We start from the raw sequence: 19934 nt of genomic DNA, 5'->3' as shown, positions 1-19934 counted from the left end.
CTTTTGTATTATACTTGCACTCATCTCTTGGATTGGATGTAGCAATAACATTTTTTCATTGTTGAGAGCTCTTGAATTCAGTCATGATCCCCAAGAACTAAAAAGAATTGGTTCTGAATTCAATTCAGATTAAAATTATTGAAATTTACCCCAAACAATACAAAATTTGGTTTTATTTTTGTCCTTCAGTTACCTAATGTGAAGTTTGGATGAATAAAGCATGCACAACTACAGGCTTTCTACTTAACTTCTGGGTTTGCTATTAAAAATGCTGTTTACCCTCATAGCCTTCTCCTTAGCCCTTCGTATTTCTTTGCCTCTATTCTTCTATACTGCAGATTTTTCTCATCTATTGTACAAAGAAATTGCGACGTATATTTTCATGTAATTTGATTGTGGAATTCTGTCACCTTAAGTAGTGAGTTCTTCCAAAATATAATATGTTTCCAATAAAATAAAAAAGTAAAATAAAATAAAGTAAAATGAGTCTCTTGCAGATTGCATATAGTTGGATTGTGGGTTTTACCCAATTTTCCAATCTTTGTCTTTTTTGGGGTTTTTTGGGATATGCGGGCCTCTCACTGTTGTTGCCTCTCCCGTTGCAGAGCACAGGCTCTGGACACACAGGCTCTGGACACGCAGGCTCAACGGCCATGGCTCACGGGCCCAGCCGCTCCGTGGCATGTGGGATCTTCCTGGACCGGGGCATGAACCCGTGTCCCCTGCATCAGCAGGCGGACTCTCAACCACTGCGCCACCAGGGAAGCCCCAATCTTTGTCTTTTGACTGGAGAATTTAATCTATTTACATTTAATAAATTACATTTAAAATAATTACTTATAAGGAGGAACTTACTTCTGTCATTTTGCTATTTTTTTCCATTTCCCTTATAGGTTTTTGTCCCTAATTTCCTGCATTTATTTCTTTTGCATTAGTTTTTGTAGTGAAACATTTAAATTCCTTTCTCATTTCCTTTTGTGTATATTATTATTATTTTTAGCCATGCCTCACGGCGTGCAGGATCTTAGTTACCCGACCAGGGATCGAACCCGTGCCCCCTACAGTGGCAGCACAGAGTCTTAACCACTGGACGGCCAGGGTAGTCCCTTGTGTATATTCTTTAGCTAATTTTTTTGTGGTTACCATGGAGATTACATTTAACATACTAAAGTTAAAACACTCTAATTTGAATTTATATCAGTTTACCTTCAATAACACATAAAAGCTCTGCTCCTTTCACAGATTTGTTCTCACCCCTTTCAATTGTTGATGTTACAAAATTATATCTTTATACATTGTGTGTAATGGTTATTTTTTTACTACAAAAAGAAACTAACAGTTGGAATAGGCAATAAAATGAATAAATCTCCAGAGAATTATGCTGAGTGAAAAAAGTCAATTGCAGAAGGTTACAACTGTATGATTCCGTTTATATAACATTCTTGAAATGACAAAGTTATAGAAATGGAAAACACAGATTAGTGGTTGTCTGGGGTTACAGAGGGGGTAAGGGAGTAGGGAAGTGGGTGTGGCTATAATAGGACAACATGAAGTATCCTTGTGGTGATGGAAGTGTTCTGTGTCTTAACTGTATCAATGTCAATATTCTGGTTGTGATATTGTATTATACTTGGGCAAGATGGTACCATTGGGGGAAACTGAATAATGGGCACTGTGGAGCTCCTTTAGTTATTTCTTACAGCTTCATGTTAATCTATAATTATTGTGGTGCTCCAAGGACAATGGTGCTTCAAGGACAAAGGACAACCTTGCCTGAAAAAGTTTCAGGGTTACACCCCCTACCGGACTCTTAATCGCCCTCCCCACTATGTTGCTATGGTTACGAAATTCCTGAGCCCACCTGGGTGACGCCCACCTCGGCAATGGGACCTGTCCCAAATAAGGAAAGGCATATGCCCTGTCCCACTCCCACTCTATAGATGGAAGGTATATGTGCCTCGACCAATCAGTAAATGATATTTTCACCTCGGACCATTCCTTTGTTTTCTGGCTATAAAAACTGATCAATAGCATGTTCGGGCTCAACTCTCCCAGACTACTAGGAAGTCGGCCCACTCTTCTGGCAGTGACCCTTCCCTCTAATAAATTCTATGTTCTTTACATTCTGCCTTGTGTCTGGAAATTCTTTTCCAACCCGCGTTTGGACCACGACAATTATCTCAGTATAAAATGTTTACTTTTAAAAATACCTGAAAGTATTATCATAAAATGTTATCATTTATTAATTCTGTAATTATTTGTTAATTCTGAGTGGTGGTTACAACAGCAGTAATATAGTATGTAGTTATAATAGCACAAAGAAAAACACAACCAGCAATTCATAGAAGAAAACAAATGACCAATAAAAAAATGTTCAGTCCTCAAGGAAATAGAAATTAAAGGATAGTGAAATACTATTTTTCATCCACTGATATTACAAATATTTAAAAGGTTAAGAACATTTGACCAGGGTGTGAGGAAGTAAGCACTCCAACACACTGTTGGTGAGGTTGTAATATGGTACAAAGTTTTTGGGAGGACAATTTTGTGATCTCATCAACAAAACTATGTCCTACAGCAATGGTTTTTAGAAAATGAACAAGAAATTTTACTGCAGCGTTATTTGTAAGAGCAAATAATTAGGGGGATAGAAATCTTAACCACTTTCATCAGAGTTATGGTTAAAAAAATAAGGTACATTCATTTTATGGAATTTTATTACTGTCAAGAAAAATAAGGTAAAGACTTTCCAATGAGGGAGAAAGCTAAACACATTCCCACTAACCCCCCCTCCCTAGGGACAAATGAAACAACAAAGAGAACTCAAAATAAAGAGAAAACGGAAGCTTCTATGAAGTCTTGAGGTAGCACAATCATAAACTGCTAACTCCGAAGGAGAGCTGCCAAAATACACTGAAATTTGGATACAATTCACGAAAGGCAGATCTCTGCTGATCCGACCCTGAGCTCTCCAAAACGCGCAGTTCCGCCCCAAGACCCCCACCAATACTCCTTTACCAGCCTGCCAATGGGGCACTGAACCCCGGTTCAGAGACGAGCCATCAAGGCTGGTATCTGACAGCAAAGCTGGCGTGGATGAGTAGCGGGGGGGGGGGGGGAGTTGGAGGAGGGACGAGGGGCGGAGGTAGGATGCCTGGAAGCACACAGACAAGTGGACGGCGTTTCGGGGACAAAGACATGGCAAAGGGGTTCCGTGGCGGCGGCGGCGGCTGCTACCGCTGCTGTTTCTTGTTTTTTCTTCTTCTTCAGTATTTGAAACATTTTCGAAGATAAATTCATGAATTGTTTGTGTCATTTCTTTCAAAATTCTATTTTTAAAAACAGAAGCAAACGGAGGGGCAGATGCTATGCCCAGGGAAGTCAAGGATCCTAGGTTCGAATCCTGTCCCTGATCATAATTCGCTTCGCGACTCAAACTGCGTGTTTCATGATCTGTAAAAAATTGATAATCAACACCAGTCACTGGGCCGCGACGAGGGTCAACGGAAAGAATTTCTCAATTCTGCGTCCCCAATTCGCTCCTAGGTAGAAGCGGCGCCCCAATCAAGTACCGCCGCGCCACGGCCTCGGGGCATCTGGGACTTGTAGTCCGCCCGGCGGAACTCGCTGTCCCGGCAGGCTGCGCGGCGGCGGCAGGGCTACGTGGCAGGGCCGGCTGCTGCTGCGCGGGCAAGTGGGGTAAGATGGCTGCACAGCGGGGTGTGCAGGTTGTTGGGCTCTGCCCCGGAGCCCGGTTGGGTAGGGTCGTTAGGGCCCTCCTGCTACTGCTGTGGTTTGCGGCCCGCGGAGGCGCGCTTTACTTCCACATCGGGGAGACGGAAAAGAAGTGCTTTATTGAGGAGATTCCGGACGAGACCATGGTTATAGGTACGAGGGCAGGGAGAGAGTTTTCAACAAGACCGCGGTCTTGGGGCGGGGTTGCGGGAGGGTCATCTCCTCAGAGCTGGGAGCAGGCGGCGTCGGCGTGCCCTGGCGACAGCGGACTCAGCGCCACCTCGCGTTCCTTTGACTGGGCTCGCCCTGCTTGCTTCCAGGAAACTACCGGACGCAGTTGTATGACAAGCAGCGAGAGGAATACCAACCGGCCACCCCCGGGCTTGGCATGTTCGTGGAGGTTAAGGACCCAGAGGACAAGGTGAGTCGGCTCCTTAGCCCCGCTGAGCCCTCCGCTCTGAACTTGAGCGCCAGACCAAGCAGGCGCCGGTACTTCCCCTCCTAGTTTGCGCATCTGCTAGACTGGTAAAAACAGTTGGTGTTGTGGGAAGATCCTGGGTTTTCACTCCGGGCTAACCTTGGGCTTTTTCAGTGCTGGCTGCTTCTCTTAACTTGTTACTGACCGCTGCATGAACCCGCCAAATCAGCTGCCTTCTCTAAGCCATTTCTTTGGTCTGTGAAATAGAAATTCATCTGTCTTATACATGTGGTGAGTGGATTAATTGTGCTAGAAACCAAAGAGTTTTGTCGACTCTAAAGCCATGACATATAGACTTTAGGATTTCACGGAACAGGGTACTTTCCAAAAAGAATGAGCAGCTTTTAATTTGACAAATAAGGATATTAAAACAAACAAAAAAACTTCAAAACCGTTCAACTGTCACCTTTCATTTGAAAGAATGACAGCAAAAGAGTTGAAAGGGCATGAGCTATGAATAAAGTAAAGCCCTTTCCAAGAGTGGTCACATGCCAACCTAATGTCAGACTCTTCGCCCCTTCTCCAGATAGTTCGAAGGCAAGTTTTTGGCAACTGCTGCTAAGCAGCATTGGAGCTTTTAGTTTTGTGGGATGCCTAGGGCTCTGCTTGTCAACTTTTGAGGCACTTAGAGCCTTACGCACCATCAGCCCTATTCCTACCATAATACTCACTGAAGTCCCTTCTCTCCAGGTCATCCTGGCCCGGCAGTATGGCTCTGAAGGCAGGTTCACCTTTACCTCCCATACCCCTGGTGAGCACCAGATCTGTCTTCACTCCAATTCCACCAAGTTCTCCCTTTTTGCTGGAGGCATGCTGGTAAGTGGACCCATGTTGGACTCTTTCGGCCTCTAGCCCCTGGTCAAGACTGGGGACTGGTGCTACTGTAGGTGTGAGATGACTATGTCAGATTTTGTGTCTCAATACAGCTGGGTTTCCAGTGAACATTCAGGGTGTGGTTACGGAGCTCTTTGTATGTGCTTTGGTTAGAGTATCAGCCAAGGCTTATTCTTGCCCTAGAGCCCCACAGGGCCAGACACTAAGGAGGCCTCAGTCAGTGTTGGCTAAATGAACAAATGAAGAAAGGTGGGAGGACCAGCTGTTAGGCCCTGGCAGGAAGACAGAGCAGGGCTACCTGATTCTCCTATCTTCCTTGTCTGTCTGTCTCCAGAGAGTTCATCTGGACATCCAGGTAGGTGAACATGCCAACGACTATGCAGAAATTGCTGCGAAAGACAAGTTGAGTGAGTTGCAGCTACGAGTGCGACAGCTGGTGGAGCAAGTAGAGCAGATCCAGAAAGAGCAGAACTACCAGCGGGTGAGTGGCTGAGCCAGGAGCAGTGGGCTTCCTCCCAGAAGCTGCACACTGACTTAGCCAGGAGTCACATGTCAGATTTATTATGAACCCAAGGGATTTACATGTCTGTGCCGCATTGCAAGTCTAAAAGGTGGGATGGGTATTACTAACTACTTTTAATTGAGGAGGCAGTCTCTTAAGGGGCCGTCATTATCTTATTAGGAGACACACAAAATGACAGAGCAGGAATTGATACCAACACCTTGGGTGTTATTTCCATGGTTCTCAGTGCTCCCGGGATCAAGGGTTTTAATCTCTCCTGTGTCCAGGAGGCAGGCAGGTACTATGAATGGATCTGTGACCATAATGACGGGTAGAATAGTGACCTATCTAAATGGAAACAGCTACTGTGGTCAGCTGAGGGCAGCATTGCAGAATTGCTAGCCCAGGGTTTTAAGAGGCACTTAGAGGTCTCGGTTTTTTATGTAAAAAATTCTGGGTTTTAAATGTTGTCAAAACACTGTGTGAGCCAACAAAAACGTGTATGGGCTCCATCCAGCCCCTGGACCACCAGTTTGCAACCTGTGCACACAATATTCAAGGAGCAGTTTGGGAGACCCAGGCAGAGGGCTCAGAGCAAGTCCACTTCTGAGCGTTCCAGGACAGCTCTGTCTGATAGGGTGATACCACAGCCACTTTACCACTCCCACAGGCATCAGGGTAGGACCAGGTAAGGCTGTACCTTACAGATGAGCAAATAGACCTAGGAGAAATGAGTGGGTTGCCTGAGGTCATCTGGCTGGTGAGGGTGAAGACAGTTCCCAGGTGGGGTGGCTTTTTTCGGGCACTTGACTGGAACCTGGGCAAAGTTAGTTGGCCCTGGGACATCCTCTGGGGAGGGAACCCAGCAGTTCTAGTGGGCCCAGGTGGGGCCCAGCCAACTCAGGCTCGTCTTCCTTTCTTCCCTCCCACAGTGGCGAGAGGAACGCTTCCGGCAGACCAGCGAGAGCACCAACCAGAGGGTGCTGTGGTGGTCTATCCTGCAGACCCTCATTCTCGTAGCCATCGGCGTCTGGCAGATGCGACACCTCAAGAGCTTCTTTGAAGCCAAGAAGCTGGTGTAGCCGTCCCAGGCTTCCCAGGCCATCCTTCCTCCCTGGCTGGGGAAGCAAGGGCCTCCTGGACTGACTTCTCTCCGGCAGGAGGCCTGGTCCCCAGCCATGGGTGTCTGCAGGGGAGAGGGGCCACAGCACAAGCTGAGGGTAGCAGCTTGGCTGGCTAATACTGAGCAGGTGGTAGGGTAAATGCCTGCCCCCTCCCCTGGGCCCTTTGCAGTAATCTGAAGCCACTGGGAGCCCTACTGACACCTCAGAATCACAGTGTTACTTATCAGGGATGTGAGCCTATTGTCTGGGATGACTGGGGGGAGGGGAGTGGGTGGGCAAGCCAAGTCTTCCTTCTGTCTTCCTTTCCTAACTTGGAATTTTGACCAAGTTGGGGCATGATTCCCTGCCACCCAGGAAACCTCACTATTCCCTCCTTGGGCCTAGACCCAGCCTGCTGATCCGGGGTGTGTGTGTCAATTGAGGGTGGGGTAGAGGGAGTTGCAGTGTGGGAAGGTAGCCCTGAGGTGGACCCCAGGTTCTTCACGTGGTTGTTCTTTTGGGGACTAGAGAAACTGGGGTTAGGCCAAATAGAGGCCTTGGTGCTGGTTGGGGATGGGGCCTGCAGAGTCTTAGTTACTGATTTCATTTTCAGTAAGTTTAGGTTTGTTACATTGGTTTCCCAATAAAAAAAAATTAACTTCTTGTCCAGTGTAAAGTTACTCTACTGTCAGTGGGCATAGCACTGCAATGTGCTTGAGGGAGTGTCAGTTTTTCCAATGGGAAAAGCACTTCACATTCTGTGTACCCACCTGTGAACTTCATACTTTTCATCCTCTCCATACCCTCCAGTGACAGTGGGTGGTGGTTTTGCCCAAGACCATCTAACAAGTGAAAAGTAGGTGGACAGAATTGTTGTGGTGCTTCAAGGAAGTGCCTAGTTAGTGAAGGTACTGCACATTGAACAGAGGAATGCTGCAGGTGTGGAAAGGACAGGAATCCCTGAGTTGGGGGCAGGAGGGGGATACTGATGGACTTAACCAATAGCATGGGATCTCAGCAGCGACCTTGAAGGAGAGGAAGGATTCTGATGAAAGAAGGCAGGACAAGGGTGGTTGAGGAAAACAGGCAAACAGCTGGTATGCAGATAGATGGGCATTGTTTCAGCTGGAGTTGAGGGGGCGGGGTTGTGAGAAAGCTGGAAAGAAAAGTTGGTTAGAGTTAGAAGAGCCTTGAACGCCAGGTAAGAGATTTGGATATTACCCAGTGTTCAACAAAGTTTTGAGTATTAGAACACCCTGAATATAAACTGAGGAAGGTTAATCCAACAGTGTGTGAGAAGGAGACGGGGTGGGGAGGCAAGTTTGGGGACTACTTGAACTGTCAGGAGAATGTAGTCTGAGCTCATATTGCCACTTAGACCTCCACATTTAGGGGGAAAAAAAAACTTTTAAGAACAGCTTTAGAATTGCAGAAAAATTGTGAAGATAGTTTACATCATGCAGTAGTATGGTATATTTGTTAATGTTAAAATGAATGAATCAGTAGTGATAGTCCATGCTTTATGCAGATTTCCTTAGTTGTTACATAGTGTCTTTTTTGTTCCAGGAGCCCATCTAGAAGATACCGTTGTTACATTTAGTTGTCTCCTTGGGCTCCTCTTGGCTGTGACAGTTTCTCAGACTTTCCTCCTTTATTACCTTGACAGTTTTCAGGGATACTGGTCAGGCATTTTGTAGATTTCCCTCAATTGCAATTGGTCTGATGTTTTTCTCATGATTAGACTGGGGTCCTGGGTTTTTGAAAGACCACAAAAGGAAAGTGCCATTCTCATCCCATCATATTAAGGGTACTAATTATCAACATGATTGTGGATGTCACAGTTTAAAATAAGTTAATTTGGATTTTTACATGAAACCTGACTTAGATCTGATACTAGTGGGGCTTCATCCTGATGCGACAACAATTAGCTGGACTGAATGGGAGCTATCCCCTTAAGATGGGCTTGTGCTTTCCAGGTCAGGCCCATCTCCCATTTTCCATCTTTGGCCTTACCTGACTGTCTCTGCAGGGGTCAGCCTTGACTTTGTCATCAGCCAAATCTAGGCTGGATTTTTCGAGGTTCTGGTATAAGGTACGCTGCCCTGGGAGAGCTTAGCAGTAAGGGGACTGGTGGGTTGTATGATGGGTGAAAGGGGGCTCCTGGGAATGATTAATTTCCTACCTACTATAGTGAAGTCCTCTCAGAAGCAGAGTGGTTGAGACCATAGATTGTGCAACCAAACTACCTGGGCTTACATTCTGAATTACCTCTCTGTGCTTCAGTTCCCTCATCTTTAAAGTGGGCATAATAAGTACAATACTCATAAGGACATATCGAGATAACAGTAGTAAAGAATTTAGAAAAATGACTGGCACATAGTAAGAACTAAATGGATGTTATTTATTAGGAAACTTAAAATGTGCCTGGAAGAACAGGAGATCAAGTCTAATAACTTTGCCACTCTCTTTTCCCAGGTAGGAAGCTGGCCCTAAGTTCTCACGGGGCCTAAGTTCTCACGGTGACAGGGCAGATATGGGAAGTCAATCTTATTCCCTTCAGTTCTCAGCTCCACCAAAGTACTCCTCTCCTGGATGATAGCTGCCATTTGTATAGCGTTGACTATTGTGCCCATCACTGTACCAAGTTTTTGCATTTTCTCCTTTAAATCCTCACAGCAACCATATAAATCAGGAACCATTTATATACTCAGATGAGGAAACAGAAGCAGGCTGTTCCCCAAAACACAGCCGAACTGGCAGAGTCAGGTTTCAAATCCAGCCAATCTGCCTTTAGTGCCTGTCTCCTAACTACTACTTGGGGTGTCACTTGAGGTATCAGGCTGAACGCAAGACTGAGCCCTGAGCTTGGCCCTGCCGCCCTCCAAGCTCGCTGCGGAGAAAGAATGCACTTGGGTTGACGGCAGGACTACTTGGACGCCTTCCCTTGGGAAGAGGAGGAAGATGCAGATTATCCCAGAGCGCTGGTTTGGAAGTCTGGAGTCTATAAATCCAGTCCAAGCCCACTGACTTGAGCCCTCTCCGGGGCCTCAATTTCTCGGGATGTTCAGCGGCCCCCGGAAAGCAGTTAGCAGTTCAGGCGTTTGGAGCGCTCACGTGTTCCTGTGGATGCGGAACCTTTGACGCCGCAGCTCCGGGGAGCAGACGGCGCGGCCGGAGCAGCGGACCCTGTGGACCGAGGGGCGGGGCGGACGGGCTTGGGCGGGGCGGGAGGCGGAGGCGCCGCGTAGGCCGGGGAGGCCGGGCCGGCCCGGCTGGGAGCTCGAGCCCCATGAGCCGCCGCCTCCCCCGACGATGTTCCCCTCCCGGAGGAAAACGGCACAGCTGCCCTGGGAGGACGGCAGGTGAGCGGCGGCGGCCGGCCCGGGCCCCGTCCTCCCGGGTGCCGATCCTTTCCGGGCCGCCCCGCGGAATCTAGGAGCCCGAGGCCGTCGCGTCTTCGTCTCTGCGGGGCTCTCTGAGGGTCTGTGGTTCTCCTTGTGGGTCTCTCTCTGTATTTGGGTCTCTGTTTGTCTCTATGTGGGTCTCCGTCTCTACCAGTCTCCGTCACTCAGCAGGTCTGTATTTCTCCGTTGACTTCCCTTTGTGAGTTTCTGTCCCTCTATGCGAGTCTCTCTCATTATGGGTCTCTGTGTTTTTCCACTGGCCTCTATTTTCATGCCGGTCTCTGACTCCGTTGACCTCTCTCAGTGGATCTCTGTCTTTCTGTCTGTCCCTGGTTTCAGAGGGTCTGTCTTCCGTCTCTCTGATCTCTGCCTCCCCCATTACATCCCTGTAGCCTCAGACGCTACCCTCCCTCCCTCCCTCGTGCTTCCCCCTTCTCTGCAGATCGCCCAGAAGAATACACCAGACAGAAGCTCTATGCTCTGCCTGGCTGGCCACTGCCTCGCCGGGACTAAGTACTCTCAGCGTAACATTAGTTCATTTCCGGTGCAGCTGTACTTGAATGTGGCCTGCCCCATGTGTTAGGTGTGAGGTTGACCCAGACCTTAGCTAGTGATTACCACTAGAGCAGAATGGGGGTGGGGGGTGGGGGAGAGCTAGTTGGCCGTTTAGATTGGAAAGGGCTCCCACACTTCAGTCTTGAGATGTACCCCCAAAACTCTTCTCACCCAGAACACTTGATAGTGGATCTACACCTAGTGAATGAAACCTCTTTCCCTTTTCTCTGTTAAGTTTGCCAGGTGCCAAAAGGCTTTGGAATATAGTGGGCACAACTCTTTATCGTTGGGAATTTTTCAGACTTGGTGCTGAAGTAAGAAGACAGAAATATAGTAGAAAGCCTGGACTGTGGATTTAGGCCTGGACAGGAATCCTCTTTAATAGCCATGTGACCAGAAGCATACTTAATCTTTCTCCTCAGCTTTTCCATCTCTGAAACAGGGATCATAATATCTACTCTGCAGGTCTGTATGAGGATTAAAGGAGATCACATATATAAAACTGTTGACACTGTGCTTGGCATAAAGAAGGTGCCAGTTTTCTTCCAGTTACTTTAGCAGTTCGGAGGTGCTGTAACCAGAGCAGCTGAGTATTCAAACCTGTATCACTAAGCTTTGTGTGAGGGAAGAAGGGGAAGGTTATGGAGGAGAATTTCCATTTCCTAATTCCTTTCCATAAACTTTTGGAACACAACCATGATCCCACAAAACTTGTATCATTTCATGCTTTTGACACAGGGGTACAGAGATGCATGCAACAGATGCAGATAATGTAGCAATTAAAGAGTGCTGGCTCTGGAAACAGCCTGTCTGGGTTTGAATCTTACTAGCCTTGGACACAGATTGATGAATGAGAGAAAACCTCATCTGGTCTGCCTCCCCACCCCAGAAACAACGATGGCCTGGGCCTGGTAGCAGCTGAGACTGCAGATCTGGAGTTTGCCAGCAGGTGGCACCAGAAGCAACTTCTCAGTGTCCGCTGTCCTGAGGAACTGGGATTTCAGCTCTGAATTCAGTTGTTCAGTGATTGGGCCCTTGCAGCACAGGAAGAGAGTGCCCATGGGGACGTGATCCTGGTAGGAAGGGAAAGCTGGACCGAGGGACCAGCACGTGAAAGTGCATGGAGTGCCCAATCCATGCCATACCCCTGGATAATTGTCACTGCTTCTTCCCCTGAAGGTGGGATGTTTCCCCATGTCCATCTCCCCAGTCTCTACCCTACCCCAAGAAAGAACCCAGAGGGAGAATCTGTAGAGGTTCCAGCCTTCCCAGGCCACTAGGAGTATTGGCCTCTGCTCCTCCCCCGCGGAAACCCCCACCACAGGACAAGGGGGGGTAAGTCAGAAGCCCTGCAAGGGTGTCCCATCAGTCTCCCTCTCTGCTGTGTGTGGGGCCTGAGCCTGGCTTCAGGCCTTCTGGCTACCAGATTGGCAGTTGTTCCTCTAGAGAGAGGCAGGAGTTGGTCTGGCTTTAGTGTGTGACAAGCATGCCCTGAATGCTTGAACCCTTCCTTTAACTCATTTAGCAAGCCCTCTGCTGTATGATTTGTGCTAGAGCCACAGCTGTGAATCTGATGACCTGTGAAGAAGACAAGCACGGACACAGGTGATTACAAAACTCTTAAGTGCTTCAAAAAGGGCAGTACCAGATACCATAGGAACACAAAGGAGGGAGGGAGTATGTATCTCCGTTTGTGTGCACGTGAGGGTGGGGTGTGGCAGTGCTAGCCATGACATTGGCGTTTGGCCTTGAAGGATCAGTGGGGTGCTTCCAGGCAGATAAAATAAGGAAAGGCATTTTAGGCAGAAGCAGTGGACTGTGTGAGGGCTAGAGCAGGAAGGAATATGGTGAGTGGAGAAACTCTGAGTTGCCCAATGTGTAGCACTGGGTGAGTAGCAGGGAGCAACTGGAGATGGGACCAGGCCACAGAGGGGTTTGACTGTCAGGCCAAGGAATTTGGCCATTATCTTATAAACAGGAGGATCATCCATGAGATTGAAGGGGTCTGAGCAGGGCAAGGACCAGATGAGACTTGGGCTAAAAGACAGGCAGTGGGTGAGGAAGGATCAAAGGGCACTTAGGAGGTAGAATCTATATGACTTGTAGCTAATTGGTGACTCTCAGAGGTTATAAAGTAGATTGCTTTGCTGATTATTCTAGAATAGAGGAAGCTTCCATTTTCTTGGATTCCTTAGTTCCTCCTTCACTGCCCTCAGGAACTTCCAGAGAGAGGGGCAAAGAAACCAAGTGAATTCCACCATTTCTTTGTATTTCATAACCTGAAAGGCAGTCTCTCCCAGCACTACCTCAAAGTCTAAGATATTCCGCTGTTTTTCCAGCTTCTGAAGTGAGCCCGGGTGCTGTTCCCAGCCCTCGTCTTTCCTTCCCTCTCTGTCTCTCATCCCTTGTCACATGGGCTGCCCTGGACTGAAGCTTTGACATGCATTCAGTAAACTGCCTTTGTTGGTTTGGGCCTCACATTGGTTTGGGGGCAGACCTAATCTTCTCAGAGTAAAGAGTGGTCTTTTCACTGGGGCTGAAACAGGCATATGCCCCTGTTTGGGGAGCTTTCTGGTCTGAGAAACAGGATGAAGCCAAGCTTTCTGATGAGGGTGAACCTGCAGGGGAGCAGGTGGAAGGCAGTGGGTGGGGTCTCTAAGGCAGGCTTCTGCCATCAGCTCTGGACATGAGCCATTGTCTTGGGGAGGGCAAGCGCAAAAGACAAGGAGTCTTGTCTCTGCCCTTCAGCAGCTCTTGGTCTGGCTGAGACTCAGGCACAGAAGGTAAGAGAGCATCGAGGAAGTGGGGCAGCTCCGAGACCTGGGAGTGTTTGGAGGGCCTCCTGGAGGTAGGGGGGCTCAGGCTGAGCCTAGGGCTCTAAGCAGAATTCTGATGCATGGTGGCAGCACGAACAAAAGCACTAAAGTTGCTTCTGCACTAATTCCCGGGCGCTTGGGGCAGACCAGCCACGTGCGCCTTACTTGTGGGAAGCCAGAGAAGGGGTCTGTCGCAGGACCTCGGCTCAGCCTTGCCCTTCTGACCTGCTCCCTGTTCTTGTCCCAGGTCCAGGCTGATCCCCAGCGGCCTCCCCCGGAAATGCTCCGTCTTCCACCTCTTTGTTGCCTGTCTCTTACTGGGCTTCCTCTCCCTGCTCTGGCTGCAGCTCAGCTGCTCTGGGGACGTGGCCCGGGCAGCCAGGGGACAAGGACAGGAGACCCCGGGCCCATCCCGGGCCTGCCCACCAGAGCCACCCCCTGAGCACTGGGAAGAAGATGAATCATGGGGTCCCCACCGCCTGGCAGTGCTGGTGCCCTTTCGAGAACGCTTCGAGGAGCTACTGGTCTTTGTGCCCCACATGCACCGCTTCCTGAGCAGGAAGAAGATCCAGCACCACATCTATGTGCTCAACCAGGTGGATCATTTCAGGTAAGGACCACCTCCTGAGCCAGCACCCACTCACCTGGGCCTGCCCTGGTCTCTTGGGGCCTGCTACCTTTCCCGACAGCAATCCAGTACCAGGTGGCCCAGGCCCATGAAAGGCCAGCCAGGGCAGCAGTGAGAGGGTGGGAGGTGCTAGACCCCTCTCACTGGGTGTGACAGGAATCTGGGGGGAGGGTTTGGGGCTGGGGAGGCCCCTGATCTGGTTTCCATTTCACAAAGGTCCCTATGGCTGCTGTATGTGTCTGGGCCATACCAGGACAAGAGGGGAAGCAGGGAGATCTGTTGGGCAGTCATTGCAGTCACCTGAGCTGATGGGGGCTCGGGCAGCGTGGCAGAAGGGGTGGAGAGAAGTGATGTGGAGGAAGCGCAGACAGGGCTTGCTGGTGGATTGGCTGCGGAGATTAGGGAAAGGGAGGGTCAAAGCCACGGCTTAACTTGTTCTGGCATTAACCTAAAATCCTTGCCCTCACCAAAAACTGCTCCCCTCCATGATCACAATCCAAGCATCTCACACTCCACCCCCACCTCCTTTCCCTCCAGCTCTCTCCCACTGGGAGACGTGGACCCAACAATTCTTGGACCCTGCCAGGCCCTTTAGTCCACGATCCTCCCAATGTTCTCCATCCTCCTTGTCCTTACTTTCTCCTGATCTAACTTGGATTCCATGGTCCTTGGTGAAAGTCACTCCCTCACATGCACCTCAACTCCCTTCCACTTTCTCCCTGGCACAACTCCCACCGGATGAAACTCGACTCTGCCTGCTACACTCCTGCACCTGGCAGCTGGATGTAGCTGGAGACACTGTTCATCTCCCTGACAATGAGCTCTGGCCCAGGAGGGCTCTCATTCCTCTGGTCTGCTGCCTCTCCCCTCCACGGCAGCCTTGCACACCCGCTCCTCTCCTCACTCCTCCCTATCTTCACCTTCAGCCAATTACTTTGCTTCCTATTTGAGAAAACAGAATCAATTGGAAGAGAACTAATCCAGGTCCCCACGCCCGGACTCCTTTCACAGCTTCTGTGCAGGTGTCCTCAGTTTCCCACCGCCTTTCCCGAGGATGACCCTCCAGGGCCAGCTCTCCTACTCGGGCACTGGGTCCCTTTTCTGCTCTTCTACTCAAGGACATCACTCCAGCCATTGGCTCTCTTCTCTCCTGCATGATCAATTTCCCCCCCTCCTGGAGTATTCAAATCAACAAACATACTGAAATAGCCCCCATCTAAACAGAAAAAAGAGAACCCCGCTTGATCCCCTATCGCCCACATCTATTGCCTCTTTTCTTTGCTCCCCTTTCTAGCAAAACTCCTTCCCTTTCTCCCCCCTCGCTCTCTCTTGAACCTATTCCACTCAGACATTTACCCTCATCATGACATTGAAACAGCTGTTGTTGACATCACCAATGAGCCCACCTTGATAATCCAAAGCCCAGTTCCCAATCTTCATCCTATCGACTTCCTGGCAGCATTTGCCAAGTGGATTACTTCTTCCTTCTTAAAACACCTCAGTTTGACCTTTGGGACAGTGCTCTGCTTCTCTTTCCTCTCTGGCCACCTCTCCCCACCTCCTTTGCTGGTTCTGCCTCATCCCCCTGATCTCTCAGCCTTGGTGTTCCTTGGGGGTCAGTGCTTGGGCACCGTCTTTTCTGGCTCCAGTCGCTCCCCAGGGGATCTCATCTAGTCTCAAGACATCAAATCTCATTTCTACCCTGATGACTCCCAAGTCTATTCCCAGCCCAGACCTCTCTCCTGAACTCCAGACCCATATATCCAGCCAGCTGCCTGTGCAGCCCTCTGTTTGGTGGTCTCAAGAGGCATCTCAAGCTTAACATGATTAAAACTGAATTCCTGATTTCCCACCTGTCCCTGACCTTCTCCTGCCCCCTTCCTCATTTCAGGAAATGGAAACTCCACACTCCCAGCTGCTCAGGCCAGAAAGCCTTCAGGTCATCCTCAACTCCTTTTCCCTCACACAACACGTCTAGTCCATCAGCAGAATGCATCTAGAATCTGCCCTCTTCTCACCGTCTCCACGGCCACCTCCCTGAGTTAAGGCATCATCATCTCATGCCTAAATTATTGTAACAGCCTCCCAACCTGTCTCCCTGCTTCCACCCCTCACCTTCCAGTCTCTTCTCAACACCCCAACTAGAGTGATCCTATTAAACGCTGAGTCACAGCACATGATGCCTCTGCTCTAAGCCCTTCAGTGGCTCCCCATCTCATCCAGGGTCAAAGCTCAAGTCCTTCAGGGGCCTGTCACCCTCTGACCTCATTCCCTGAGACCTCTCACTCACTCTGCTTCACCACCTTGCTATCTGCTCCTGCCTCGGGCCCTGGGAGTTGCTCTTCTCTCTGCTCGGAGCCCTATTCCCCTGATTTCCATAGGGCTCATTCCCTCAGGCCTTCAGGTTCTGCTCACGTGTCACCCTGTTACACAGGCCCTCCCTGACGACCTCCTCTAAAAGGACAACCCCCACCCCACAGCATGCTTTATCCTCGTCACCCTGCTTTACTATTCTTCTCAGCACTTACCACTCCCTGGCTTGTTACATATTTACTTACTTGTTTATTTTTGTCTCTTCTTATTAGAATGTCAGCTCCTTGAGGGCTTTGATTTCTCACTGCTGTATCTCCAGTGCTCTGAATAGTTTCTGGCACATAATAGGGTCTCAGTAAACATTTGTGAGATAAGTGGAGGGGCAGATGTGCAGCTGGGAAGACCCACAATGAAGTCAGTGTCAGGCTGGAGGGCAGCATGGGTACTGGGGGTGGGTGCTGTGAAGGATGGGCTCTCATGCAGAGATTGGGGGAGAGCAAGCTCACTGCCCCTGGCCCAGCCTCGGTGCCCTGCACAGGTTCAACCGGGCAGCACTCATCAACGCGGGCTTTCTGGAGAGCAGCAACAGCACAGACTACATCGCCATGCACGACGTGGACCTGCTCCCTCTCAATGAGGAGCTGGACTATGGCTTCCCAGAGACCGGGCCCTTCCACGTGGCCTCCCCGGAGCTCCACCCACTCTACCACTACAAGACCTACGTCGGTGGCATCCTGCTGCTTTCCAAGCAGCACTACCAGCTGGTGAGGCCTGGCGCACCTACTCTGCTGAGAGCCAGGGAGCACCCACCTGGATGGGGGCAGTGGCAAGAGGAGCAGCATTTCTAGGGCCCAGCAGATGGAGGGTCCTGCTTGGGGAGCCCAGGAGCAGCCAGAGGCATGAGAGGAGCAGGACCAAACAAGCCAGTTAGGGAGGGTTCTGCCACAGCAACAGAACCCCTGGGCAAACTGGCTTCAGAAGCCCTGGGGTTCGTTGCCTCTCAAAATGGAAAAGTCTGGGTGGGGCTGTCTTGCCCAGCCTCTCAGATGATGTCACCAGGACACCATTTCACCTTCCATCTCTCAGCTCTGCCTTCTCTAGACTGGCTTTATTTTCAGACGTTCAGGATGCAAGGTGGTGGTTGTAGCTGCAACCTGCATCCGTCTAGGCCCAAGTCCAGTGGAAAATGGAGCTGCCCGTTTCCAACAGCCCAGACAGGAGACCCGCAGCTGCCCCATGCTGGCTCTTGATTGGCCTGGCTTGAGTCACAGGTCTATCCCTGAATCAGTCACTGTGGTAGGGGGTGGGAGTGGGTGGTGGGGTGGGAAGCTGGGGAGGAGGAGGAAAGGGGGTCTGGCCTGGCCCAGCTTGGGCTAGGGACTCCCAAGTGGTAGGAGACCAAAGAGCACCCTGGGAGGATGGGGCAAGTGACATTGCTTGTCTTTGTGTCAGTGCAACGGGATGTCCAACCGCTTCTGGGGCTGGGGCCGTGAGGACGACGAGTTCTACCGGCGCATCAAAGGAGCCGGGCTCCAGGTAATGCTCCCCCGCCGCCCCACCTCTTCAGCCATCATGGCTGCCCTGAGGTTCCTCTCTGCCCTCAGATGAAGTTCCTGGGGCTGGGAGATGGCATCCCTGGTTCTGATCCCAGCCCTGCCCCCGACTAGCACACCTCTCCTGAAGAATGGGAATGCAGGCCCCTGCCTGTGGGCTATGGCAGGCAGTGGGACCCCAGAGGACTAGTGGTGAGGGCCAGGGCTCCAGGAGAGGCAGCCTGATCCAACTTCCTTTGGTCTCTTTAGCTTTTCCGCCCCTCGGGAATCACAACTGGGTACAAGACATTTCGCCACCTGCATGACCCAGCCTGGAGGAAGAGGGACCAGAAGCGCATCGCGGCTCAAAAACAGGTACTGGCTGGTCCCTTGATCGGGGATGGATAGGTGGTATATGGGGAATCACCAGGCTCAAGCATTTCATGAAGTTCTCCTTGGGCCCAAGTGGCCCCATCCTCCCCTGCTTGGCCCAGGTCAGTCGTTGGCATTCTGCTTGGGCACCATGCCCTCCTCTGGTGGCTGCCATGGCCCCTGGGCTCTGTGGGTCAGCCGAGACCTCAGGGTCCACGCAGGCTGTGTGTGTGGGGGGGAGTGGGGATGGGACTCAGCTGAAGGTGCCAGCATCCTAGGCAGACCTGGGATACAGGAGTCCCCATCCCTCAATAGCCTCTTCTCTAGGAGCCAGATTAGTTCAACTGGAAAACCCCTGCTGACGAGGATGTGTAGCCATGGGCGAGAGACTTCCCATCTCTGAGCTTCCCTTTTCCCTCTCTTCTGTGGGGATCACAGGACCTCTGATGACAAGGTCGTGGGGGATCAGTGGACAGCTGGCATCCACAAAGCCCTGAGTACATGCTCTCCCCCTTGCCTTCCCAGGAGCAGTTCAGGGTGGACCGGGAGGGAGGCCTGAGCACCGTGAAGTACCGCGTGGATTCCCGTACAGCCCTGTCTGTGGGCGGGGCCCCCTGCACTGTTCTCAACATCATGTTGGACTGTGACAAGGCTGCCACCCCCTGGTGCACATTCAGCTGAGTTGGCTGGACAGCAAGGAAGCCTGTGCCTACAGGCCATACTGCTACTCAAGCCCAGGACAAAGCCTCAGGCCCTGGGCCCAGCTCCAGTAGGACGTGGAGTGGCCTGAAGCAGTGGACAGCAAGCCACGTGTTTGCAGCAGCCCGGCCCCCAGAGGCAGGCTTGAGCCAGGAGAGGACACATGCAGGGTGCCTGGGACGCTGCCAGCAGTAAACAGTGATGGAGAGAGGCTGGGACATGGTTTCCAACTGAGACTCTCCACTCTGCCTTCCTGCTTGCCCTGCCCTACCCTCCTTTGTGTGCTGAGATCTGCAAGATCTTGTTCCTTCTCCTGGACTGCCAGGCCACTGATGTGGGTGGCAAGGGCCATCAGGAGGGTTAAAACTGCAGAGACCAGTGTGCAAGCCCCACAGAAAGGGAGCAGCTGAGACCAGCTCTAGCTGGTTGTCACCCTGAAGGAGTGTGGGCCTGGTGTTGCCAGATCTTCTGATTTTTCAAAAGAAAGTAGAATTCTGGATTCTTGAGTGAAATTGGTTAATTTAAAAATGATAGCAACTAATTCAAACTTTTAACAAGTATGGTAAGCCAAACCAAATGTGTTTTGAACCACCAGTTTGTCACCTGTGGCTGAGGGGAAGGGGATGGGGCAAAAGATGACACTTCTCTTAGTTATAAGCTGGCAAGGAGTTGGGGCAGGGCTAGGGAAGACGAGGCCAGGGGAAGCTCAGGTGGGAGAGAACCCCAAGGCACAAGGTCCCTACTCCCTCCCTCAGCACTCCAGGCTTTTGCTGCCCTTCTGGACAGTCTGACCACTGCCAGGCTCTGGTGGGCTCCGACTGGAAGGGGTGCTTCATCCTGCCTCACTGAGATGGACAGAAATAGATTGCAGGACTGGACTTACGGTAGGCAGGCTGCATCTGCAAAGACTCACTGGGTCATGGCTCAGGGAGGGAAGACCATGTTTCTGAGGCGGGAGGAAGA

At 50.6% G+C, this 19934-nt stretch overlaps 2 protein-coding genes across 6 annotated transcripts; both read left to right on the top strand.

Annotated features, from left to right (window-relative positions):
* Window positions 1–3674: 3674 nt before the first annotated feature.
* LOC132423014 (transmembrane emp24 domain-containing protein 9) lies at window positions 3675–7315 on the top strand. Of its 2 annotated transcripts, XM_060008276.1 has the most exons (5): window positions 3677–3888; window positions 4056–4156; window positions 4904–5029; window positions 5382–5528; window positions 6482–7315. In XM_060008276.1, exons 1-5 carry the CDS (start codon window positions 3705–3707, stop codon window positions 6629–6631), a joined length of 708 nt encoding a protein of 235 aa, XP_059864259.1. In that variant the 5' UTR covers window positions 3677–3704; the 3' UTR covers window positions 6632–7315. The 2 variants fall into 2 exon arrangements, with proteins under 2 accessions (XP_059864260.1, XP_059864259.1); XM_060008277.1 differs by lacking the exon at window positions 5382–5528 and having other exon boundaries at window positions 3675–3888.
* Window positions 7316–9857: 2542 nt separating this feature from the next.
* On the top strand, window positions 9858–19539 carry B4GALT7 (beta-1,4-galactosyltransferase 7). 4 transcript variants are annotated; one of them, XM_060008272.1, is made up of 7 exons: window positions 10107–10133; window positions 12137–12216; window positions 13675–14037; window positions 16889–17132; window positions 17821–17904; window positions 18171–18275; window positions 18798–19539. In XM_060008272.1, exons 2-7 carry the CDS (start codon window positions 12152–12154, stop codon window positions 18951–18953), a joined length of 1017 nt encoding a protein of 338 aa, XP_059864255.1. In that variant the 5' UTR covers window positions 10107–10133; window positions 12137–12151; the 3' UTR covers window positions 18954–19539. The 4 variants fall into 4 exon arrangements, with proteins under 4 accessions (XP_059864258.1, XP_059864256.1, XP_059864255.1 ...); XM_060008275.1 differs by lacking the exons at window positions 10107–10133; window positions 12137–12216 and adding an exon at window positions 9858–10014 and having other exon boundaries at window positions 16907–17132; XM_060008273.1 differs by lacking the exons at window positions 10107–10133; window positions 12137–12216 and adding an exon at window positions 9858–10014.
* Window positions 19540–19934: the final 395 nt, after the last annotated feature.

The sequence above is a fragment of the Delphinus delphis genome, chromosome 3 (assembly GCF_949987515.2).
Source record: "Delphinus delphis chromosome 3, mDelDel1.2, whole genome shotgun sequence".
Lineage (NCBI taxonomy): Eukaryota > Metazoa > Chordata > Mammalia > Artiodactyla > Delphinidae > Delphinus > Delphinus delphis.
Note: the sequence above shows the minus strand (reverse complement) of the source record. Positions and strands in the feature narration are given on the sequence as shown.

Coding starts and splice junctions, on each gene's coding strand:
- LOC132423014 (XM_060008276.1), top strand. CDS start 3,705: ATGGCTGCACAGCGGGGTGTGCAGGTTGTTGGGCTCTGCCCCGGAGCC. Junction 5,030..5,381: donor TTTTTGCTGGAGGCATGCTG/GTAAGTGGACCC, acceptor GTCTGTCTCCAG/AGAGTTCATCTGGACATCCA. Junction 5,529..6,481: donor AAGAGCAGAACTACCAGCGG/GTGAGTGGCTGA, acceptor TCCCTCCCACAG/TGGCGAGAGGAACGCTTCCG.
- B4GALT7 (XM_060008272.1), top strand. CDS start 12,152: ATGATTTGTGCTAGAGCCACAGCTGTGAATCTGATGACCTGTGAAGAA. Junction 12,217..13,674: donor GAAGACAAGCACGGACACAG/GTGATTACAAAA, acceptor TTCTTGTCCCAG/GTCCAGGCTGATCCCCAGCG. Junction 14,038..16,888: donor AACCAGGTGGATCATTTCAG/GTAAGGACCACC, acceptor CCCCTGGCCCAG/CCTCGGTGCCCTGCACAGGT.